Here is a 26,006-nt window from a genome sequence, read left to right on the forward strand (position 1 = left end):
GAGCTAGCAGTATAAACATTCTATTTACACTCATCACAGTCTGAATAATCAAGCCCTTCATCGGATGATAGATTTTACAGACTCCCTCTTTAATCAATATCGCCAAGCCTCTTTCTTGAAGTTGTCCTATGCTCAAGAGATTATTCTTGAGCTTTGGAACATAGTACACTTCATGGACAACATGGTTAACTCCATTCAATAGCAGCTTCACATTTCCCTTTCCAACCACATTTATCCTACTATTGTTTCCCAATTTAACTGAATGTAGAAAGCTCTCATCTAGATTGGTGAACATACCTCGATTTCCACACATATGATTGGAACACCCCGAGTCAAGGAACCATGCATCATTTCGTTTCACCTCATGTGATTCAACATATGACATCAAAAGCATCTCATCCTCTTCATTCACTTCTGTGTAATTGGCCTCCTTATCCCACTTTGGACACTCATACTGGAAATGTCCAAGATTGTGACACTTGAAGCATTCCACCTCAGCTCTGTTGAACGCCTGACCTCCTCTTCCACGACCTCTTCCTCAGTAATTGCTTCTTCGATGACCTCTGCCTCCAACTCTTTCATCAGTTGTCACCTTCAGAGCTTGCTCAACGCCACTGCTCCTGTGAAACTTTTGCTCATGCACAATGAGCGAGCTTTGAAGCTCATCAATAGTGAGTGCATCCATATCCCTAGACTCCTCAATCGAACAGACTATATAATTAAATTTGTCAGTGAGGGATCTAAGAATTTTCTCACAAATTGTAACATCAGTCATAGCCTCCCCATACACTCTCATCTTGTTTACTACTGACATGACTCTAGCAAAATAATCAGTAATTGTTTCACCAACCTTCATTTCGAGAGTTTCAAAGTCTCTTCTCAAGGCTTGAAGAGTCGAGCGCTTCACTGTAGCATTGCCTTCATATTTCTTTTTCATGGACTCCCAGATCTTCTTTGATGTATCTTTCTCTAAGATCGTCTCCAGAATAGTTCTATCTATCGCTTGGAAAAGATAGTTCTTGGCCTTGAGGTCCTTGAGCTTCAATGCTTCTAACTCTTTCTGCTGCCCTTCTGATAGAGGTCGTGCTCCTGTCATCGGCTCTTCATAACCGGTTTCAATCAGACTCCAAAACTCTTTACTTCGAAGAAAATTTTCCATAAGCATGCTCCAATGGTCATAATGACCATCAAAACGTGGAATGGATGGTTGCACAAAATTTCCTTCGGAGGTCATCTTCTTCTCTCTCTCTCTCTGTGTGTTTGGAAATCACTCAAAAGCTGCGGCTTCTTTTCTCAGGCCCAGTGGGGGCTCTGATACCAGTTTGTTGAGAATGGGAACAAGAAAGCAAATAATTGGATTGAATGACTTATTATTGAACAGCAACCTTTGGCTATTATATAGCCTTACATGAACTAACAAACAGCTGAAATACAGCCCACGATTCACACTAACAGAAACGTGGTAACGTGCATAAGGAAAGAGTCAAAAATAGTAAACAAGTCTCCCTACATAATAGGGACTTATTTGAAACAGAAAACAAACCTAAATATTTGAGAATCCTATACTAATAAGGAATCCCAAACCCGTCATTTGTTTCACATAAAAATACAACATTGGGTCCTTTTTCGTCGATAATCCGATGTAGCGCATGAACTGCCGTAGAGTTCCCAAGCCCTTGGCAGTTTTAACATAACAGATTCATTGCGCTCGGAGGGACTGAGGTGCCTCAGTCGCCGCCGTTGAAGTGGTAGATGGAGTAGCATAGGTGACTCGAGATCTTTTTGGTGCCAGAAGGCCCTACACTGAGAAAAGATTGGCGGAGTTCCGTTTGCAACCACTGGTTAGAGTGCCGTGAGTAGGACTCGGATGTCCCTTGTGGTTTCTTGCTCGCCTGCTGGAATGTTTGCCTTTCTTTCTTCTAGAACTAGGGGCGGACCTTTCTATGATAGGTCCCAGTTGAAAAGGGTCAGAGCCCAAAGATAGTTGACAGTTCACATTTTGTGTTTGATAGTGGGGCTCATCCTGGGCAAGTAGTTTCTGTCCGGGCCCAGTAGGCCCAAGTGTAGGTGAGCTCCATGAGATAGGTGGGCCATGATTATTTTGCAGGTCGTCCACGGGAGCCGCCAAATTAAGATCCTAGCCAAATAGAAAATTTGACTTTGGTAGATTTCCCATGTGAGGCGTTTCACAGTAAGGAGTTAATGGCAGGGGGGGCAAGCAATGATTCTCATGATTCTCATTGAATTCCATAACGATCCCCAATGATGGCGCACCCATAATAGTGTTATGATTCCCCCCATGTCTGCATCTGATAACGATATGGCATTGATTTCCTGGGTCGTGATTACAGCAGCGCCATTATGACAGATCAATGCGAGCTTGTCACCTTCCGTCGCCTCCTCCGTTGTTTCATCCTCCACCGTCGGCGCTCTGAAGATCCTAGGGTATTCCGGCGATAGCCCAAACCGCAGTCCAGCAGGTTTTCTATACTTGGGGGAGAAAACATCATGTTGGAACCATCTACCATATGGTTTATACAAATCATCAGTGGTCGTGGGCATTGGGCTATGACAAGAGTTCTCTGAATGCCCAATAAGCCCACACAAGTAGCAAGTCATCGGAATCTTTTCGTAGCGAACGGCCACCTCCAGTGGTTCTCCATCAAGTCGTAGTAGTAAACTTTTTCGAAGAGTCTTAGTAGTGTCAATAGAGACCCAGATCCGTAAGCAACTACCAAAGAGATCCTCCTATTAGAGTTTTGATAGTGTATCAGTTTTCTTGTAGAGAAAGTATTTGAAGAAATGCAACAGAGAAAAAAGATGGTGCGTGAGAGAGAGAGAATGTTACTCAGCTTCAATAGCAATTGAATGCAACGTACACACACTTTTCATTTCTAACAGAACATTCCTTTTGTACAACAGAGAATATGATCTCAGCCATACAATTTAGTGTCAGCAATATGAGCTGCACACTTGGCATGAGCTAGGACCTATTTGACCTACACTCTAGAATGAAATCTAAGCCTTACACCTGTCAGCTAACAAACTTAAACGAGTAACTAAATTTACATTTCAACATTCCCTTCTAAATTGTTAACTGGTTTAACACCAAGCAATCCTCTCAAATAGTTGAATCGATCTTTAGGCAAAGCTTTGGTGAAGATGTCAACCACTTGTTCTTCAGACTTGCAATATTTTAAATCCACTACACCATCTTGTAGAGCATCTCGGATGAAATGGTACTTGCGATTTATGTGCTTGGTCTTTTGATGAAAGACTGGGTTTCTAGTCATTGCAATGGCAGAAGTGTTGTCCACCATTAATGGAGTTGCATCAGCTTGCAATTCACCAAAATCCTCTAGAACAAACCTTAACCATATAGCTTGTGTAGTAGCTTCACTTGCACTAACATACTTAGCTTCAACTGTGGACAGAGCAACACTATGTTGCTTGACTAATGCCCAAGAGAACACTCCACTGCCAAAAGAGAAGGCATAGCCTGAGGTACTTCTCATGTCATCTTGGCTTCCACTCCAGTCACTATCACATAATCCAATTAGGACAGCTTCTTTTCCCTTCTGATACTCTATACCAAAATCAATTGTGCCTTGGATATACCTCAGCACCCTCTTAGCTGCTCCATAGTGTTTCTTAGTTGGAGTGTCTTCCATAGTGACCTTCATAGCTACAGACTTTTCATACTTCAAAGAAAATGGGAAACATCTATTCCTTGTCATTGGAACTCTAGCAACAAGATGGTCCAATGATTTATCATCAAATATCTCCACCATTGAGTTACCAAACAACAGAAAATAACCATGCTCCACCATTTGGCCAACACTAAGCAAGTTTTCATCAAGACTTGGTACAAGCATGACTTCCTTGATATGTCTAGGCCCATATTTATTGGTAATTACTAAAGTCCCTTTTCTAGTGGCCTGCACCAGTTCCCCTGTGCCCATTTTTACCTTTGTAGTGACATTAGTGTCTACATTAATTAGAAGGGATTCATGTGAGGTCATGTGGTTGCTACAAGCACTATCCACATACCACACATCATTGTTTGTCACTATAGAAGCAGAATGACATGCATAAAACATTGTACCTTCTTCCTCCTTATGTGTTGCATAGTGAGTTGTCTGAGCTAATTTGCCTCTGCATTCCTTTGCCAAGTGACCAAACTTATCACAGTTATAGCATTTAGGCTTGCCTTTGAACCAACAAGCACCATAGTGCAGCTTGTCACATGTCTTGCAAGGAACCTTCGCCCCTTCATTCTGATTTTCCTTCCTAAAATTGTTTTCAGGCTCTGCATCCCATTTCTTCCCTTTCTGTGATTTCCAGCTCTTCTTAGATTTTGAGCTACCACCTTGTCCTGAGTTTGATTGTTCTCTGGGACTTACACTTAGGCTAGAGAACGCCTTTTCTGGCATTTTCTCAGTGTGCCTTTGCAGCCTCTGTTCATGGGATTTCAAGGAGCCTATAACCTCCTGAACTCCTATAGTCTCAGTGTCTTTAGTTTCTTCTATTACTTCAGCAATAGAATCATACTCCCTAGATAAACTAATCAAAAGTTTATGCACAAGCCTTTGATCAGTAATCTCCTCCCCATATGCTTTCATTTGATTTACTAACTCAAGCAACTTGGTTATATAATCGGATAAGGAATCACCCTCTTGCATACGAGTGTACTCAAATTCCCTTCTAAGTGCTTGGAGTTTTATAGATCTTACCTTCTTATCTCCTCTAAATTTTTGCTGCAAAATTTCCCATGCTTCTTTAGCTAACTCCTTCAAAGCGATTCTGGGAAAAATATCATCAGAGACTGCATTTTGAAGCAGTCCCAAAGCTTTAGCATCCTTTGCAACATTCTTTTCCATTGCAAGCTTTTGAGCTGCAGTCAGAGCTTCTCCTTCTTCCTTCTTCTTAGGTTGATCAAACCCATTTTCAACCATATCCCATAGCTTGTGAGATTTGAAGATTGTGCACATCTTTATTCTCTAGAAATCGTAGTTGCTTCCATTGAAGATGGGAGCACGAAGCTCACCCATTCCAGATCTAGCCATTTGAGACCAGAAGCAGAGGTTACCTCAGTTAGCTTGCTACGATTCCACAATGCCCAGATTCAGATCTAAAACCTGGCTCTGATACCATGTTAGAGTTTTGATAGTGTATCAGTTTTCTTGTAGAGAAAGTATTTGAAGAAATGCAACAGAGAAAAAAGATGGTGCGTGAGAGAGAGAGAATGTTACTCAGCTCCAATAGCAATTGAATGCAACGTAGACACACTTTTCATTTCTAATAGAACATTCCTTTTGTACAGCAGAGAATATGATCTTAGCCATACAATTTAGTGTCAGCAATATGAGCTGCACACTTGGCATGAGCTAGGACCTATGAGACCTACACTCTAGAATGAAATCTAAGCCTTACACCTGTCAGCTAACAAACTTAAACCAGTAACTAAATTTACATTTCAACACCTCCTTTATGCTCTGATCGGTAACAATGTAAGTGCCCAAGTTACTTCCAATGAAGCTACCCATCTTCCTCGTCATGAATGCAAGTGGCACCCCTTTTACCTGGACCCAGAAAGCTTGGGAGGTTAGAGGGATCATGTAGGGGTTTGAGGTCCCATCCGCTTCAGCAAGGGCTAAGAGGAAGCCATCAAAGAGCCACAGACCGCCCGACAGGATCTTTGTGCATTCATCCGGCGAAGGGAAAGCAAAGGAGAAACGATCATGTCTGATGTCCACGATGGTAACTCGGGCTTTTGGCTTCCACATATTGGCCATTGTGCATTTGAGCGCCTCCTTGTTGTAAAGTTTGTCAGCCATAAGTTTCCCAATCAGCAAGAACCTTGTGGTTTTCACCGCTAGCGTCTCCCGAGCATCAACTACAACCTACAACTTTTCTTCTTCTGTCAAAGCAAATCTTGACTTAAACTGGGTAAACATATCGTCCATAAAGATGACTGCCTCAGTCCACAGCCTAGCAAGCCAAATCAATTGAGCTTTTCCCCACAGTGACCACAAGTACCACTTCATGCAGGTAGTGGGAAAGAGCAACGGCGGTGACCAAGAGTCCCGACCCTCCTAGTGAACCCTAGAAAAGCCTAGAGAGCACTAGAGGCAGTTTTTTCCTTGTAAAATTAACATTGAAAATATACTAAGCTTACAAACATTAATTTGATGAATCCAACAAAAAACTTTTTGGCAAATTGTCAAGTCAAGCACAAACGGTTAATGCACGAAATACCTGGATGTCGCTCTTCTATATTATTGGGGCCTCCTTCAGTATGACAATCACGTACATTGTTCATTATTGGTTGCTTTCCTTGAGCTATTGCACGCCGGCGAGCTAGATAATGTCGACGTTGCGAAAAACTCATTGATTGTCGCCATTCTCTTGAACGGTTGTGTGCACGCTCCATTAATAACTACAATATTTATTACTATTAGGTAATTAACATTAATTTAATTATATAATAATTGCCCATGTATCATATTTTAATTATTATATAATAATTGCCAAATATTTTAATTAGTATAAATACCGTTGTGAATTTAGTTAATGTTTTTTTAAAAAAAATTTGAACTCGTTACTTGTATGTAATAATTATCAATCTAATATTTTTTTAATTCCACGCAGACTCTTGTGGCATAAGATACTTATAGAAAAGACCATAAATTTCTTAAATTTCAATAGTTTATCTTCAAATAGATTCGGAATTTATGCACTGACATTTTACACATCTCCTTACATAACGGCAATGCATTAATATATTTGATTTATGTTACAACAAATATATTTTTCACGTGAAAATATATCTTCAAAATGGCTATATATTTTATTGACAAAAAAAAAAGGCTGTATATTAATTTTTTTTTGGAAAGGTTTTTTTTTATAAACCTTTACTTAAAAATTAAAGTTAAGGCATTAACTCATACATTGAAAATGAACTTCTTATATAAATCAAATAAGGGTACATCGATTATTAATACAAAAGATTGATTATTAATATAAATGACTAATTAATTACAAAATATAATACATATAAGTTCAAACTTGAGCATGTCGAGATTGTAGTCTTTATTGTTTTGGTTTGTATAGTAATAATCGAATACAAAGGAGCAAGCAAAATGATTTTCTTTGTTCAATGTTTTCATTGTTCTTCTTTGACCTGCTTATTGCTTTATTAGGTAAAAAAGTATAATTAGCAAACAAAGAAAGTAATGTAAAGGTAGGTGAATGTGGGCATATACCCATACCTAGCAATGGATAGATCGTTAGAAGAGAATCCTGCAACATGAGATTAGGAGCAACATCAAAATGGGGGTAATTTCAATTCAGCAAAAACAAATGAAAACAAATGAAAACAAAACCCAAGAGAAAAAAAAAATACAAATACAAAAACATGTAACCAATTGGACATTTTTATTTGGGTGGTGAAGACAACTGGTTAAAGTTGAGAAATGTAGGTTTAAAATCAATCAAATTGAAACCAATTGTATGAGTTGAAAAGAGTAGGTAGAGTACTAAAGAAGCAAAGTTTCTGAAATAGTATACATCGAAATCCTAAAAGACTCATTTTATAAAACTATTTCCTAAGTTAAGTTTTTAACTTTAATGCCTTCATATATTTGTTTCAATAAGTTTGCATTACTTTCTTATATTTGTCATTCGTTTGATATGAAAACCTAAGCCCATTTTTTCAATCACTTTGCATGAAAACCAACACCGTCCTAAGTTACATGGCTAATCAGATGAACAAGACAATCCAAAAACAGCTTGTAAGTCAAGCAAAATGTATAAATAGCCACGAAGGTATATACCAAATTTCCCAATTTAACCCAAATAAGAGTGGACATGATATCCATACTACATGAACACAAACACTGCATAATTTTGAAGATGAAACTCATAGTTTTCAACAAATAGGTTTCGACTAAGAAGAAAAGAAATATACAAACATGAAAAATGCATAAATGATGAGTAAAACTCATATGCATACCTGGAAATTATAATTCAATCACCACAGCTTTGTTGATTTTGATATGTGCAAAAATCATGGTATAGGTGTTCACTATGAAAATGAAAATTCAAATATAGTAAGAAATGAAAAAAAACTACACACAAAAAAACCCACATGAAAACAAAGATAACTAAGGTTTCGGTTCTGCAAGAGAAAAGTAATGTAATTCTGTTTGAAACTGAATTGCACACAATTCACTTTAAAGAACAACAAAAATAGATGTAATGAAATGAAATCAAACATTATATGAGACATACCAATGCAACAGGCAATTGTGAAGTTCTTAATGAACTGAAATCTGATGGAAATGCAGGTCCAGTATTCCCAAAATGCAAGTACTGTAAGACGATTTATTGTCTCAGCCCATAAAAGATGATCTTCTAATCCCAAGAGGATTCGAGTTTTGGTTTGATCAGGAAATAGAACTCAATCCTTATGAGATAATACTTGTACAAAGCTTATTAAAGTTAAACACAAGTATTATCAGGATTCCTAATATAACATGGATTGAAACAAACCTATTCTAATGCAAAAAGGACACTCAAACGCTTCTTGATAGGCAAAGCTTTATGAGTGATGCACATATAAATAGAGGTCCCTCCCCTTGCAGCAAACACCCTCTCAAATCAGATCTCACCCTATCTAAGAGAAAGAGAAACTAAAGTGCTGCATAGGGTAGAAGACTCTCTAGACGAAATCAAGATACTCTACTGCTACAATGGCTGAACAAGGTTAGTATTATTGTATAAAAGTTTAGTAAAGACTTACAAGTACTACAAATTGTAGTCTCAAACTTTATATATTCTTATACAAAAACAAAGAAATCAATACCAAAAAAAAAAAAAATAGAAATAGAATAAGGAATAGAGAGGCAATCATCAATCATACCTTTCAAGCAAAGAATGGTTAGACTTCTCATATTTGGATTTAGTACCCAATGGCAGTGAATAGTGCATAAGCTCTACTTTAAAAAAATAATAATAATGATAAATAAAAAAATAAAAAAAAAAGACAAAGAAATCAGTACCAAAAAAATAGAAAGAGAATAAGGAATAGAGAGGCAATCATGAATCACACCTTTAAAGCGAAAAATGGTTAGACAATTTGGGCGAACAACTGCTTCTCGTATTTGGATTTCATACCCAAACTCTCTTGAAACAAACAAAATTTCATGGAAGCCTGAGATTAAATTAGGGAAAAAAGAAATAAAGAAACAAAGAAAGCAGAAAACACGTAGTAGTAGAGCCAAGTCGAATTTTGTGAAGGAATTTTGAGGGAAACCAAAAGAAAAAAAAATGTCAATAAAACGAAATGAAGAATCATTAACCTAAAAGTTACCTTTACTTCTTGCTTCAATGATTGCTTATGCGTAAGAGAGGTGAGAGACAATTGAATCTGTTGAGATAAAATTCCAAAGTTTCAATAAGACATGCAGATTCGAAAAACTTTTTAATTTTCATAAGTCATACCTGAAGTAATTGGATGTGATTCATATTGTAGGAGGCCCCAGATTGATGAGCAGACTGGGGGTTCCTATATTGATTATTCCTTTTTTTTTTTTCCCTTGATCTTCCTCCCTGTAGCAACAAACCAAACTCAATTTCCAATTTATTACTTCTCAATTTTCAATATGCAATTACACATATAGTACAATAAAAGATAACGGGTTGAGTGCTTCATTCAATCCAAAAGTCATAAAATTACTATAACGCAAGACATTTGAACCCTGCAATTACATAATTTCAACTTGACCATAACAACCTATAAAGAACAAAATCACACTATTGATCACCTTCAGAATCAACCTAGAGGCTAATAAATGATGAGTGAAAAGGACAACTAAGAGGCTAAAAATACAACCAAGCTTTGTAGATCCTTGACCAAAATAAAAAAAAAGAGAATAAGCAACACTTCAAGCCTTACTGTACCATCGAGTGGAAAAACAAAAATGAAAAAAAATGATGATCTACAATATAGTTGTGGAGATTTCAAAACCTGCTTAATTATGAGTAATCTTTATAAAACCTGCATTCATTGAAACATTTCATCAAACAGTTCAGGCACATAAAATTTAGACCCTAATGTACCCAATTAACCCATGTCAAAAACTCACCAAAGGCAGATTGAGATTGAGAAGTAAAGATCCTACTTTTAGATTATGGGTTGCTCAATGAGCATTTATTTACATAGAGAGAGAGAGAGAGAGAGAGAGAGAGAGAGAGAGAGAGAGATTAGTCCCCGAAAAAGAATTAAAAATTTAGAAGAAATTAGAATAGGGAAATCCACATCAAGTAACTGAAACCCAAATGCAAACCCACAAAATTCAAAGAAGCCTTGGGCTTTGTTTGTGCAAATAATCTCACGGGAGAATATTCGCTTCTAGATCCTTCAACCTTCGATCTTCCTTCTCTCTCTTCCTCGATTCCTGTAAAAAAGATTGGAGCAAATAGACCACACCCGGGGGGTGTTGGCCAAAGGCCCTCCGATGCCTAAGTTAGTTCGAGTGTTTGTAGGAAAACAATAGCTAAGCAAAGGGTACGGAGTTGTATGTAGGGTGTAAACTGGGTGGCCGGAGCCGTGTGTGGTGGTCGGAGCCGTATGGAGAAAATATGGAGAGTGGAGAGGGAGAGAGAGCTTCGGGTATTTCTCTAGGGTATAAGGAGTAGGTTTAGATGTACCTTGAATGATGAATGAGGTCGTCTATTTATAGGAGCCTCGGGGCTAGGGTTCGTAGGGATCGAGTCGGACCTGATAATATCTGAATTAAATATATATTATCTCTTAAGAAGATAATATCTGAATTAAATGATATTATCTCTTAAGAAGATAATATCTGAATTAAATGATATTATCTTCTCTTTATTAGGATAATATCTTAATTAATGATATTATCTCTTTAAATAAAGATAATATCATATTAATTAATATATTTATCCCAATTAATTAATTAGCCAGATAAACTGGTTTAATTAATTAATTTAAGAGATAATCTTCTTTTCCACGTGACGTGCTCTCATTGGAGACGAAAATATATGCTCCCACAAATGCCCCCAGCTTCTGCATGGCGCTTGTGTGGCATGTAGGAGATGAAATTATTTTTTTCGGGCTCTCCAACTGTGTCTGGGCTTTATTATGTGAGTTGGACTCCTTTGCAGATCAGATTCTCAATTGCTGTAGGCTTCTGACTGTAGTTGGAGTTGGATTCCCAATAGGAATGAGCTTGCGATTCCTTCTTGACCCGGGTTGTCCAACTTGTATAAATACAGGGCTTTTCTTCACTCTTTCTCACATTGCAAACTTAACTTCTCTACTTTTTAGCTTGAGAAAGATCTTGGAGAGTTTTGTACTGCTTGTCGAAGAGAGGAGTTGCCGTGCATCCCAAAGTAAGTCGAGCACGTAAATTTTTTCTTTATCTTCCCTTTTTCACGGCGGGGACCAGCTGGGTGGGAATAGGCTAGTTGTCGTCGTGATTGGTTGCCAAAGATGATTGGAGCAGTGGTGGCTGCTGGTGGCTGCCGAGCCACAATCAGGAGGAAGTTGGTGGACTGTCCCCTGCTGAGGATGTCGAGAGATGGAGACAGGATGGTCCGAACCCTGATGATTTGCCTGCTGTACAAGAAGAGTGCTCTGCTGAACAGGAGGAGTGCTCTGCTGAACCCCCACCAAAAAGGAAGGCTGATGTCAAGTCTTTGAGAACTCAAACTACGTCTTTACGGGTGAGGAATGTGTCTCTATTGAGGAAGAAGCCAAGGCTCCCTTCTGCTGAGAAGACCCAAGTATGAGCTATTTCCGCGTCATCTGCCAGGGTCAAGCATCTTGTTGGTGCAGATAGCAAGAAGATTGGTGGTATGCGCAACATTAAAGATGTTCCCCTTAAGCCTCTTGCTGATGAGTTTGGAGATCGTGATCTGCTCCGCGACGTAGTTCGTGCATGGTCCAGCTCACCTGTTGAGAAGCCAAGAGATGCTGATTTTCCTCTCCGAAGTTCGAGCGTTTGCACCAGTCGAAGAGTGGAGGTCGATGTGCGAGGTCTGCTCATCCATCTAACCATCATGATCCAACTGTTGAGTCACAAGCAGTCAAGCGTGGAGTTGATTCATCGTCGTCAATTCCTTTGGAAGTAAGGTTGGCAGAGGCTAAGAAAGCAAGAGAGTCATCTGCTCGGGGAAAAGGTTCTTCTGCAACATCAGCAGCTGATCCAAAGGTGGACAAACCTAGCCCTACAGGAGATGCGGGCGTGTCTGATCTGCTCAAGACGCACTTTCTATCAAGTCCATCCGCTTGCGCTGAGCTGGTTGATCAAGTCCGTCAGGCTGGTGATCTCGGTACTTTTTCAAGTCTTTCCTTGGAAAAACAAAGAGAAGCAACATTTCATCTGCTTCAAAAAGGAGTGGTTTTTGCTGCGGAGACCATCCGGAACTCGTCGTCTGCTGTTGCCCCCTCTTCTGCTCAGCTTAGTGAGTTGGAGAAGAAGAATGCTGAGCTGGCTAGCAGGCTTTCTGCCGAACAGACTCGTTATGAGAAGAAGACGTCTGATTTGCGGGCGATGATATCTGAGCTGAAGAGTTCCCTCACTGAGAAAGATTCCGAGATCGGCTCTTCTGCTGTTGACTTGGCAAGTAGAAAAGATGCTTATTTTCACCTTGAGCGCAAGAATGCCGACATCTCCCACAGTTATGACAAGCTTTTGGCTAGATTTCACGCCTATTATAAGTCTGCCGAAGAATCCAAGTCCAAAGCTGTCATGGATGCGTACAAGTTGGGCTACTTGGACTGCACAATTGGATATGATCCCTTCTATGCCATTGGAGATGAAGACATCGAGATGCTCTATCTTGACTTGCCCCCTGTGCAAGGTGGGGAGGCTAATGCTGCGAACACCGAAGAAGCTGAAGAGCAGTGGCTGAAGAGGCAGTAGCTGAAGAAGATGGAGCAGAGGATGATGCAGCTGATGAGGCGGTGGCAGACGTCGTAGATCATGCATGTGGAGCTGTTAAGAGCGTGGCTGATCAGGTGGACGCTGAAGAGGCTGCAGATCAGGCGTCTCCTGCTGGCGTTTCGGAGTAGACGAAGACTTCTTTATTTCTTTTCAGCTTTTGTATTCTGCTTTTTGTTTAGAATAATTGGTCTTGTTTTGACCATCTTCTTTTTGTTTGAACTTGGCCAGTTGGTCGCTTTGCTATGGAAATTTTAGTCTTTATTTTTTCAACTTCAATTTGCACATTGTCTTGTGAACTACTTGAGTAACCGGTTAGTGTCCTGCTGTGTATTTCCCTTGGGATTTTGGCAAAAGCCAGGGTCCCCCTTGAGGGACTCCGGGCGTATTCTGCATTTTTCCAGAAAACGCTTTAAGACGCTTCTGGTCGTTGCCCTGCGTCTCCCTTAGGACGCTGCTTATGGACAACTGTCTGACTATCCTGCCCCCCTTAGGAAACGGATAGGAACCTAGATACCTCTCTTAGGAAATTCCTGGCGCACCCTGCAACCCCTTTAGGATGCTGCTTTGTGGGCTACGTCTCCCAAAGGACGCTTTTGGTCGTCGCCCTGCGTCTCCCTTAGGACGCTTTTTATGGACAACTTATTTAACTATCCTGCCTCCCTTAGGAAACGGATAGGAACCTGGATATTTCCCGCAGGGAGCATGGTGACCCCCTTTTAAGAAACTCCTGGCGCACCCTGCGTCTCCCTTAGGACGCTGTTTTACAGGCTGCGTCTCCCGAAGGACGCTTTTGGTCGTCGCCCTGCGTCTCCCTTAGGACGCTTTTTATGGGCAACTGTTTGGCTATCCTGCCCCCCTTAAGAAACTGATAGGAACCTGGATACTTCCCTTAGGAAATTCCTGGCGCACCCTGCGTCTCCCTTAGGACGCTTCTTTGCGGGCTGCGTCTCCCGAAGGACGCTTTTGGTTTTCGCCTTGCGTCTCCCTTAGGACGCTTTTTATGGGCAACTGTTTGGCTATCCTGCCTCCCTTAGGAAACGGATAGGAACCTGGATACCTCCCTTAGGAAATTCCTGGCGCACACTGCGTCTCCCTTAGGACGCTTCTTTGCGGGCTGCGTCTCCCGAAGGACGCTTCTAGTTGTCGCCATGCGTCTCCCGAAGGACGCTACTTATAGGCAACTGTCTTTTGTTGTGGCACATTCTGGAATTTGCAGTAGTTGCTTCTCTTTTTCAGAAATGTGCAGTACTCAGTCGTCTGCTGGGGACTGAGCAGGTAGGAGGAAGCGTCATGGATAGTATCTTTGGAGGTGGTAGGCATTCCATTGTCGCGGAATCTCCTTCCCTTCCATGGTGTCAAGCGTATAACTTCCTCTGCCCCCGGACCGGCTGATTATGTAAGGGCCTTCCCAATTGGGTTTCATCTTTTTAGACCATTGTCTTTGTGCAGTGATGAAGGCCTTTCTTAGCACAAGGTCGCCTGGTTGAAACTGTCTGATCTTGGCTCTTTTGTCATAGTAAGACTTCAACCGCTGTTGATAGGAGGCGACTCGGACAATGGCCTTCTCGCGCTCGCCTTCAAGTAAGTCAAGGTTGAGTCTCATCTGCTCGGAGTTCTGCTCAATACTGCCCACTTCGATGCCTATAGAGGGGACAGTGATGTGAGGAGGAATGATCGCTTCAGTTCCATAGGCGAGGGAAAACGGGGTTTCGCCAGTTGATCTTCGCATGGTGGTGCGATAAGCCCATAGTACACTAGGGAGCTCATCTACCCATTTTCCTTCGGCGCCTTCTAATCTCTTCTTTAGACAGTCCAATATTATTTTATTGGATGCCTTGGCCTGGCCGTTGCCTTGAGGATATCTTGGGGTAGATAGATGCTGCTTGATGCCATACTTTTTGAAGAAGGCAGTGATCTGCTTGCCGATGAATTGCGAGCCATTGTCGGTAACTAGTGATTGTGGGCAGCCAAACCGGCAGATAATATTTCTCTAGATAAATCGTTCCACATCATCTTCTTTAGTAGAGGATAGAGCTTCGACCTCGATCCATTTAGTAAAGTAATCAGTGGCGACGATCATCATTTCTTTCTTGGCAGGTGCCGTTGGCATGGGGCCTACTAAGTCGATGGCCCATTGCATGAAAGGCCACGGACTATTTTGCGGATGGTAGATTTCGGCAGGCAGATTAGGAACTGGTTTGTACCGTTGGCGACGATCACATTTTTTGACATATTCAGTGGAGTCATGGCGCATAGTAGGCCAGAAATAGCCTACGTTTAGAGCCTTCTGGGCGAGTGACCTGCCCCCATTGTGGTTGCCACACTCGCCGTCATGAATTTTGCAGAGGACCTCAAGTGTTTGAGGGTACTTTATGCAAGTGAGATGAGGGCCGGAGTATGATTTGCGAATGAGCTTGTCGCCCTGCATGTAATATCTCGCGGCTTTCTGTTGGACCTTCCTAGCTTCGGACTTATCCGTTAGTAGATTTTCATTCACTAAGTAGTCGATCATGGGGTCTTGCCAGCTGGGGTCTTCATCGATCTGCATTGAGTCGATTGGCTCTATTTCTTCGATGCTTGGTTGGTCAAGGTGTTCGACTGGGATGGAGCGTCTGAACTGGGTGTCCAGTGCTGATCCTAGGCTTGCCAACGCATCTGCATGAGTGTTCTCTGTCCGTGGAACTTGTTGGATGGTGAAAGTAGGAAATTCTTTCAAAAGTCCTTGGACTTTGTCGAGGTACTGGATCATTCTTGGATGCTTTGCCATGTACTCGCCTGAGGCTTGATTCGTGATCAGCTGGGAGTCTAAGTAGATGGCCAATCTCTTGATCGTCAGTTCTTTTGCTAGGCGCAATCCTGCAAGCAATGCCTCATATTCTGCCTCGTTGTTTGAAGCAGAAAAGCCTAGTGTGATGGCTTGTTCCAACAAGGTTCCGTCTGGGGTGATTATGACGACCCCTGCCCCTGATCCTTTACGATTTGATGCTCCGTCTACATGCAATTGCCACATGTCGTTAGGTAGGTTTGAATCGGCAGGGGAGGTGTCATCTGCTTTTTCCTTGCTTTTCGTGACCATCTTCTCTTCTTCGGCTATCGGAGTAAACTCTACAACAAAATCTGCTAAAGCTTGGGCTTTTATAGCAGTCTTCGGCTGGTAGAGGAGGTCGTATTGACTAAGTTCGATAGCCCATTTCATGAGTCGCTGAGAAGTGTCGGGGCTGTGGAGGATCGATCTCAAAGGAAATTCTGTCATGACAATTATCCGGTGTGCTTGGTAGTAGGGCCTTAGTTTTCTCGCGGAAACTACAAGCGAAAAAATGAGCTTCTTCATTTTCGGATAGCGAGTCTCTGCATCGAGGAGAGCTTTTGAAGTGTAGAATACCGGATGTTGTGCCCCCAGCTCTTCTCGGATGAGAGCTGAGCTGACAGCTGAGTCGGACACCGCCAGGTAGATGTACAAGTCTTCGCCTGGTATCGGTTTTGAGAGTAAGGGAGGTGAAGTGAGGTAGGTTTTCAAGTTTTGAAAAGCTACTTCGCACTCGTCATCCCACTTGTCCCTGTGTCCTTTCTTCAAGGCTTTAAAAAATGGCCTGCACTTGTCGGTAGATCTAGAGAGGAATCGGTTGAGAGCTGCCGCCCTACCCGTTAGACTTTGTATCTCCTTTGTTGTGGCAGGTGACTTCATGTTGAGTATAGCCTTGATTTGATTTGGATGCGCCTCAATTCCTCTTTGGGTGACTAAGTATCCCAGGAATCGGCCGGACGAGACTCCAAACGTGCATTTGCTCGGGTTCAACTTCATGTTGTATTTTCGGAGTAGGCTGAATGCCTCAGCAAGGTTCTTGATGTGGTCTGCTCGCTCGGGAGCTTTGACTAGCATGTCGTCTACGTAGACCTTCATAGTCTTGCCGATTTGCTCCTTGAAAATTTTGTTCACCAGCCTTTGGTAGGTTGCTCCGGCGTTCTTCAGCCCAAAGGGCATGACTTTGTAGCAGTATGTACCTCTTTCGATGATGAAAGAGGTTTTAGCCTTGTCATCTTCATGCATCATGATTTGGTTGTAGCCGGAGTAGGCGTCCATGAAGCTTAGCAGTTGGTTACCGGAAGTTGAATCGACGAGCTGATCAATTCTAGGCAGTGGAAAGTTGTCTTTAGGGCATGCCTTGTTGAGGTCGGTGTAGTCGACGCACACTCTCCACAGACCTTTATCTTTCTTTGCCCTAGAACAACGTTCGCCAGCCATTCTGCGTAGGAGACTTCTTTGATGAAACCAGCAGCTAGAAGCTTATCGATCTCGGCTTCAATGATGGCAACCCGCTCGGGGGTGAAGTTGCGTCTCTTCTGCGCTACAGGTTTGATGGCTGGGTTGACGTGTAGGCGATGGCAGATGATCTGGGGATTGATGCCAGGCATGTCGGATGGCGACCATGCAAATACGTCTTTGTTGTTCCGGAGGAAGGTTGCAAGCTCTATCTTTTCCTCATGACTTAGGCGCGAGCCGATCCGCGCTTTTCTCTCTGGTTTGTCAGGATCAAGGGGTACTAGCTCAACGTCCTCTTCGGGCTTCCATCCTTCTTCAGGAGAGACCTCCAGACGGATTCCCTCGACTTGGTCCTGATTCTTTGATTGCTATTGGGGAGTAGCTATTCCCTTTCCTTTCTGGTCTGCTCGGCCTTCAGGAACGGGATCTACTTTCTTCTCTGCTTGTTCTACTCCCTTTAGATCTGTCTGATCACAGGGAGGAACTGTGTTGCTTGCCTTTCTTCACCCCTTGGAGCTGGAGCATTTTCTTGGCATTGCCTGATCGTTGTTGATCTGGGCGATACCGCCCCCCGGGATTGGGGTAGCGAATCTTCTGATGTGCGGCGAAGTGATGGCGTTGATCTGGCGATCCATGGTCTGCCTAGAATGCCCATTGTAGGGTGAGATTTCATCAATGACCATGAACGTTTGCGAGCTGATTACAGTTGGAGAGTAGACGTCGAGATCTATCGTGCCCACAGTAACCGTCGTTGCGCCATTGAAACCAGTCAGCGACTTGGTTGATTTATTGATCTTTGCCTCTAAGCCCATCTGTTGGACGACTGCCAATTGTAGGATGTTGGCTGCACTGCCCTCATCTGCATGGACTCGGTCGACAATGGCCTGAGCGATTTGAATGCTGATGACAAGGGCGTCGTTGTGCGGTAGATGAAGGCCGATTAAGTCTTTCTTTTGAAAGCCGATCACGGGATCGTCTTCTGCCAGTGAGAAGCTAGTTGAGACTTGGGAGATCATAGTAGCCTGTTTGATCTTCCTCTTCTTTTCTTTGTTGGTCAGTCCGGACTCCTCAGAGTCGGCTAGGATTGTGTTAATCCTTATGACCTTCTTGGGTGGCTCCTTGGCGGTATCGCGGTCTTCTATCTGCTGGATGGCCTGCTTCGCGATGAACTCCGTGCAATGACCTTCTCTCACGAGTTCTTCGAGATGCGCTTTCCAAGCAAAGCAATTATTCGTATTGTGCCCATGTGTCGCATGGAAGGCACAATATTTTCTGGTATCCCTCTTGTCTGGATCTCCTTTCAAGGGTGGCGGTCTTTTTACCCAAGGTTTGTTCTTCACTTGGGCTAAAATTTGATGTATGGGGATGGAGAACTTGGTGTAGTTCTCTTTCGTCGTGGCCTCTCTTTGTGGGCGTGGCCTGCCTTTGTCTTCGTCCCTGCTGCCAAGCCTGTCGCCTCTTTGTTCTGCCCGTTTGGCTGGTCGATCTTCCTGCTCAGTGGACTTCTTCGCTGCGATTCGATCGTCATCCCAGAGTGCGTAGCGTTCTGCGGTCGTGAAGACCTCTGCCAGAGTCTGGCTGGGAGCGATAGTCAGCTCACGATATAAGTCATGTTCTGCTGGAAGACCTTTCTTGAATGCAGAGGATGCGATTTGGTCATCGCACCCTACGATGTTGGCTTTTTCTGCTTTGAACCTCTTGATGTAATCTCGAAGGGATTCCTCGGGCTTCTTGCGCAGGTTGAACAGATGGTCAGGGTTCTTCTTGATCGTCCGATAAGAAGTGTATTCTTTAGTGAAGACGTAAGTAAGCTCCTTGAAGCTGTTGATCGACCCGGATGGCAGGGTATGGAACTAATCCTGAGCTGCTCCTCGCAAAGTCATTGCAAACACCTTGCACATTAGCGCATCTTCGACTTTGTAGAGGATCATAAGGCTCTTGAAATGCTTCAAATGACTTTCGGGGTCGGAATCGCCTTTGAAGCATGTGAAAGAGGGCGTTGAGAATCGTTTCGGGGGAGCAGCCTGCTCCATTTTGACGGTGAAAGGTGAGGAGTTTGCTCGGTCTACCTCAATGCGTAGTGCATCTTCGAAATTTCCGCCAATCTTTAAGTCTCGAAGTCGGTTATTCACAAGCTTCTCCACGTCTTCTGCACGCATGGCTAGTCGGTCACGTTGATGACCTTCGCGATTTAGACGATGCTGATTGACTTCCTCATTGGCTTGCAAGGGTCGACCTCCTCGGTTGCGCTGTCTAGGCGGCGTGTTGGTGGACTGCGCTTGTGAGGGATTTCCAGTAGTTTGGCGACGAGAATTGGTTCTTCGAGAGCGAGTAGCGGAGGGCCTTTCTTCACGGTCCTCATTGTGATGATTGTCGAGTTGACCTCCCTAGGGGCCTATCCTTTCGTGAATGTTTCTCTGTGAGCGAGCAGCAGAGCGCCTTTCTTCTCGATCCTCGTCTCGATGGCCGTCAAGTTGACCTCTCTGGGAGCCTAGCCTTTCATGAACGTCTTCCTGTTGGCCCAGGCGAGTGTGGATGTCAGGTCTTGGGCCCAGCCTGTCGCGCACGTTGGTCCTTATATTCAATATGGACGGAAAACTTCGTCTGCTCTGAGTGTGGCTTGCGGATGCTTGCGACATGTCCGCGAGCTGATCTCGTTGTTGCGCATTTCCTTGTCTGCTTACTCCTGCTCGACCTGCTTGGTTCCCGCCGAACTGCCTATCAGCGCGTTCGTTTATCCTTCTCTCTTCGCCCTGTTGTCCAAGGCCAAGGTTTTGAGCCAAGTTTATTTGGTTGAGGAGCTGCCTCATCAAATTGTTTTGGTCGTCCATTCTTTGAGTTAGCTGGTCAACTCTCAGATCAATGTCTACTTGACTTCGTGGATCGGGAGGAGAGAAATGTGTAGAGCCCAATTGCACACGGGCTAGGGTTTCATTAGATGTGTAGGCGGGAGCGTGTGTCGAGAGTGGAGGCAATGGAGGGAATGGTTGAAGTTGCTCCAAGATTGGGCCAAAGTCGGCGGTGGTAGTGAGCCTAACTAGATGTGAGGTTCCACCATGCTCAACAGTGGTGCTATGAAGGTGGCTAGGTCCAGCCATGGGGCCTTGAGATGGTACGACAGCGGCGGAGGCCGGTGCAGTGGTTCCAGTCACACGGGGTGGCTGCTAAGGGTTCATGGCGGCGAGAGGTGGTGGAGCCGCCATGTCGATCGTGGGATCGTGGGAGGAATAGCTTTGGGCCGTCACAGATTGAGCCATAGCGGCGGTTTTGCTCCTCGTGTGCTTGCTTCCAACCATGGTTGTTTGGAAGGCTTCGGTGGATTGGAAAATAGGAGGAACGGATTCCTTGAGCACGCGTTGAGTATAACTCACGCTCTCAATGAAAGCACCAAATGTTTGTGCAAATAATCTCACGGGAGAATATTCGCTTCTAGATCCTTCAACCTTCGATCTTCCTTCTCTCTCTTCCTCGATTCCTGTAAAAAAGATTGGAGTAAATAGACCACACCCGGGGAGTGTTGGCCAAAGGCCCTCCGATGCCTAAGTTAGTTCGAGTGTTTGTAGGAAAACAATAGCTAAGCAAAGGGTACGGAGTTGTATGTAGGGTGTAAACCGGGTGGCCGGAGCCGTGTGTGGTGGCCGGAGCCGTGTGGAGAAAATATGGAGAGTGGAGAGGGAGAGAGAGCTTCGGGTATTTTTCTCAGGTATAAGGAGTAGGTTTAGATGTACCTTGAATGATGAATGAGGTCGTCTATTTATAGGAGCCTCAGGACTAGGGTTTCGTAGGGATCGAGTCGGACCTGATAATATCTGAATTAAATATATATTATCTCTTAAGAAGATAATATCTGAATTAAATGATATTATCTTCTCTTTATTAGGATAATATCTTAATTAATGATATTATCTCTTTAAATAAAGATAATATCATATTAATTAATATATTTATCCCAATTAATTAATTAGCCAGATAAACTGGTTTAATTAATTAATTTAAGAGATAATCTTCTTTTCCACGTGGCGTGCTCTAATTGGAGACGAAAATATATGCTCCCACAGACTTCTTATGGGCTGGTGCTTTCTCTATAGATTATGCATAAGCTCTCCTGAAACATACAAAATTTCATGGAACCCACAACTTGAAATATACATGCATTAATACAAAAAAATCACTGTTTTACCTTCAGTTACAGGGTAGCAGGTGTGGTGCGGAATGAGAAATGAAGGTTTTTGGGTCTGACTCGTCTTTACACTGGGTGTTCCTGGGTGGTTACTCGTGATTTGGATTTCTAAAGCAGAAAAGGGTACCAATAAAGTGGACGAAGAAAGTATGGTTGGGGTTGGCTCTGCTCGCCGGTTGTGCTGCGTGAGCCTCCAAATGCCTCCAAGCAAGTGAAGGTTCCCCACACGTAACATGGTGGTGATGGGTTCTGAAATTGTGGAAACCACCAGCTTCATGGGTTTTGAAACTCTGGAATTTTTCTCCACGTTCTTCAACTCTTCTTGTTTTTTAGGCAACAGTGTGTTAAATTAGAGCAAGTCCACCGCTATACCCAAACCCTGGCAGCAGCCCCCCCAAGCCCAGGTTTCACCCTCCAGCGCCAAGCCTACAGCCCGGGCAAGCCCAAGGGCGGTTCCAGACACTTTTATTAATGTTACTTTACTACGCGTGGCGTTGGACTCTCTAGCATGTAGTAAAGTAACAGGGAGAGGGAAAATGATTATTATACTATGTCGGAAAAAAGATTAATGTTTAAAAGAATTATGCTTAACTTATGTGAATTGCCATAAGAAAAGGGTTGTTGAGTTATGAGTCTTAAGAACGGAGTGAGTAAAGAAAGATGGGTAGTTGAGGTTTATTAGGACTTGTAACTTAGGTCACCTATAATTCTACCCAGTCAACATTTTGGATGGGGAAATTATTTGGTCTGATTGGTTAAATGAGGAATGGTCTTCTCATAATGTAATTGTAAAGAATGTTTGGTTGAAAGGTTTTGTTGTATTGTCAATAGTAGAGTACAGCAAAATATATACTACCAATATTACATAATCTCCGTAGCGTGATTCCCAATCCTAGGGATTGATTTGGATCTGTCTACCTATATCAAGTAACTACTCTATGTATGGTTATAATTAACATATTACAATAATAACATATCAATTACAATATATTATTCTAATACTCCCCCTCAAGTTGGAGAGTGAATGTCATGAAGTCCCAACTTGCTACTTAATCTGGTATAGTCGTTCTTTCCCAAAGGCTTTGTAAAAATGTCTGCTAACTGAGCGTGGGAAGGAACATATGAAGGAGTGATCAGTCCGACAAGCAGCTTTTCTCGAACGATGTGACAATCAATCTCAATATGTTTGGTGCGCTCGTGGAATAAAGGGTTTGCAGCAATATATAAAGCAGCCTGATTGTCACAATATAATGGAGCCGGGTTAACCTGAGGGACTCTCAGATGATATAGTATGTATCGTAGCCAAGTGAGTTCCAAACAAGCGTTAGCCATGGCTCAGTACTCTGCTTCTGCGGATGAACGAGAAACATGTTGTTGCTTTTTGGATTTTCATGAGATGAGAGAATTTCCCAGAAAAATATAAAAACCTGTGACAGATTGTCTAGTGGTACGGCAACCGGCATGGTCTGAATCACAGTGAGCTCTCAAAGCAAGATTGTTTGATGCAGGAAATAATAAGCCTTGACCTGGAGAATTTTTTATGAATCTGAGAACACGGAGTGCTGCATCCCAATGTGGTTTTCTAGGCTCATGCATGAATTGACTCAATGTCTGAACTGAATATACTATGTCGGGCCTTGTTACAGTGAGGTAGATCAAGCGTCCCACTAACTGTCGGTATTTCATAGGATCATTGAGTAAAGCTCCATCTGTGGGTGTGAGTCTGAGATTTTGCTCCATTGGAAACTTATCTGGGCAAGAGCCTAAGAGACCCGCATCTTTAATATGTCCAAAGCGTATTTCCTTTGAGACATGTAAATACCTTTCTTGGAACGAGAGAACTCAATACCCAAGAAGTATTTTAAATCACTAAGGTCCTTGATGCGAAAATGCTTGAGGAGAAAAGATTTGAGATGCTTCATTTCTTGGAAATCATTCCCTGTGAGAAGTATGTCATCCACATAAATAAGAATTGCTGTAAAAGAATTATTTCGAACCTTGGTGAACAATGAGTAATCCGATTTTGACTGCTGAAAGCCTGCCTGTTGAATAGCACCAGAAAATTTGGAAAATCAGTTCCTGGAAGCCTGTTTAAGTCCATAAAGGGACTTATTAAGCCGACATACAGTATTCTCCCCCTGTCGGCGAAGTCTGGGAGGAGGGTCCATGTACACGACTTCGTGCAAATCGCCATGGAAGAAGGCATTCTGAACATCTAATTGATGGATGAACCAATTACGAGCAGTGGCAACAATGAGAAGACAACGCAATGTGGTGAGTTTGGCTGTAGGAGAGAATGTTTCCTGGTAATCAATGCCTTCCACCTGTGTGTAGCCCTTGACCACAAGCCGGGCTTTGTAACTATCAATGGTGCCATCATATTTATATTTGAGTTTGAAAACCCATTTACAACCAATGAGTTTGTGTCCAGGTGGCAATGGGACAAGAGTCCATGTATTGTTTTGTGCCAAAGCATCTTATTCTGTTTGCATGGCCTGCTGCCAATTGGGATCAAGGATAGCTTGAGCATAACTTGTGGTTCAATGGTGCTTGAAATGTTAGCTAAAAAGGAATAATGGGGTGATGAAATGCGAGAATAAGACAAGAAATGAGAGAGTGGGTATTTTGTACCTGTAACAGCAGATGGTGACTGGGCAGATGAAGAGGCATGGTTGGACATGTGGTAATGTTGGTGTCATGCGGGAGCCTGTCTTGGACGAGTGGAATGACGTGTTGGAGCCATGGGAGATGAATGAGGCGAACTAAGTAATGTTGGGTCGGATGGAAAATGAAGAAGTGGCAAGGTGTGGTCAGATGAATGGGAGATAGGTGAAGTGTTGGGCACCACCTGACTGGTGGTGGCGGGGTGGGGTTGTGGAGAGGAAGGAGTGATGCTGGTAGGTTCTACAAGGGAGGCATCAGGAGGTGGACATGTGGTGTCATGGGTAGGTGTGTTAATGCTAGTTGGGATTGGGATGGCAGAAGGTGGACACGTGATGTCATTGGGTGAGGAAATGGGAGTTATAGAAAGTGGTGGTTGAATGTCAAAAATTGGGTTAGGAATAATAGGAGTGGAGGAAGCAGGTTGAGGTGGGATAGTGGAGAAAGGAAAAATATGTTCATGGAACTGAACATCTCTATTGACGAAAAATTTGGAGGTGTGCAGATCAAAAAGTTTGTAGCCCTTTTGTCCCATGGGATAGCCAACAAAAATACAAGGTGTGGCACGAGCATCGAATTTTTGTAGGGGATGAGTCACAGTAGCATAACAAAGGCACCCAAAAACTCTAAGATGGTTAAGGGTTGGTGGCTGGTGATAGAGCAACTCAAAAGGGGACTTATTGGACAATAATGGAGTGGGCAAAAGATTTATGAGATAGACAGCAGTTAAAACACACTCCCCCCAAAAATTGAGAGGTGAATTGGCTTGGAAACGTAGAGCGCGGGCAACATTGAGAATGTGACGATATTTGCGCTCAACAACTCCATTTTGTTGTGGAGTGTGAACACGGGATCGTTGATGTGCAATTCCATTGGTTTGCAAAAACTCTTTCATGGATAAAAATTCTGAACCATTGTCAGTGCGAATGGCTTTAACATTGAAATTGAACTGAGTTTTGACAAAAGTTAAAAAAGATTTTAGAAGAGTTTGTGTTTTAGATTTGTGAACCATCAAGAAAAGCCAAGTGCATCGCGTAAAGTCATCAACAATTGTAAGAAAAAAACGAGCTCCCGAATGAGAGGCTATTTTATGTGGACCCCAAATGTCACAATGTAATAAGTCAAATGCTGAACGCGATGAAATAGAACTTAATGGAAAAGGAATTCTTGTTTGTTTAGCCATAGGACAAATGCCACAATTATTGTCAACAGAAACAATTTTTGAAGGAAGCAATGAAGAAAGTAATTGAAAACGAGCAGGTGAAGGGTGTCCGAGACGAATGTGCCATAAATTGGTGGTTTGTGAAACTTGACAGGAAACAGGTATCCTTGGCAAAGGCGACATGTAATATAGACCACCATGTTGTTTACCCATACCAATCATCTTCCCGGTAGCCAAGTCCTGTAAGACACAAAATGTGGGAAACAAAATAACACAACAATTGAGTGAGTCGGTAATTTTACTGGCTGACATTAAATTCAGATGAAAGGAAGGAACACACAAAACATTATCTAAGGTGATGGTGTTATTGAAAGATATTGTGCCAACTGAAGTAATTGGTGCGGAAGAACCGGTGGGTAAGTTAACAATGGGAGTGTGAGATGGTTGCGTTTTTGTGAAAAGTGTAGAATCATATGTAATATGATCTGTAGCCCCACTATCCAAAATCCAAGGTTTGCTAGAAACAGAATTAATTGAAGGGACAGTAAAGGTGGACAGACATGCTGCATTCACAAATGCATGGTTATTACCAGAGGATGATGCATTGGTGTTGACTAGTGACATGGCTGTGGCCAATTGTTGATATTGCTCAGAAGTAAGTCCACTCAAAAAGGTCTGAGCTGAAAAGTCTGGAGCTTGAATTGGGTTTTGTGAAGGCTGTGTGACACTTGAAGAGCCAGCTTGCTGGGCCGCGTGTGCGGATGGGAA

The 26,006-nt window shown here is 42.8% G+C and overlaps 3 protein-coding genes across 3 annotated transcripts; all 3 read right to left on the reverse strand.

Moving 5' to 3' along the window:
• Positions 539-937, reverse strand: LOC109948495. The gene has a single exon (XM_020561606.1). It carries the CDS (start codon positions 935-937, stop codon positions 539-541), a length of 399 nt encoding a protein of 132 aa, XP_020417195.1.
• Positions 3,066-4,991, reverse strand: LOC109948728. The gene has a single exon (XM_020562431.1). It carries the CDS (start codon positions 4,989-4,991, stop codon positions 3,066-3,068), a length of 1,926 nt encoding a protein of 641 aa, XP_020418020.1.
• On the reverse strand, positions 17,739-19,394 carry LOC109948729. The gene is made up of 2 exons (XM_020562432.1): positions 19,135-19,394; positions 17,739-19,056 (listed from the first exon to the last, which is right to left on the reverse strand). The coding sequence occupies exons 1-2, from the start codon at positions 19,392-19,394 to the stop codon at positions 17,739-17,741; spliced, it is 1,578 nt and encodes a 525-aa protein (XP_020418021.1).

The sequence above is a fragment of the Prunus persica genome, chromosome G4 (genome assembly GCF_000346465.2).
Source record: "Prunus persica cultivar Lovell chromosome G4, Prunus_persica_NCBIv2, whole genome shotgun sequence".
In the NCBI taxonomy this organism is placed as follows: Eukaryota; Viridiplantae; Streptophyta; class Magnoliopsida; order Rosales; family Rosaceae; genus Prunus; species Prunus persica.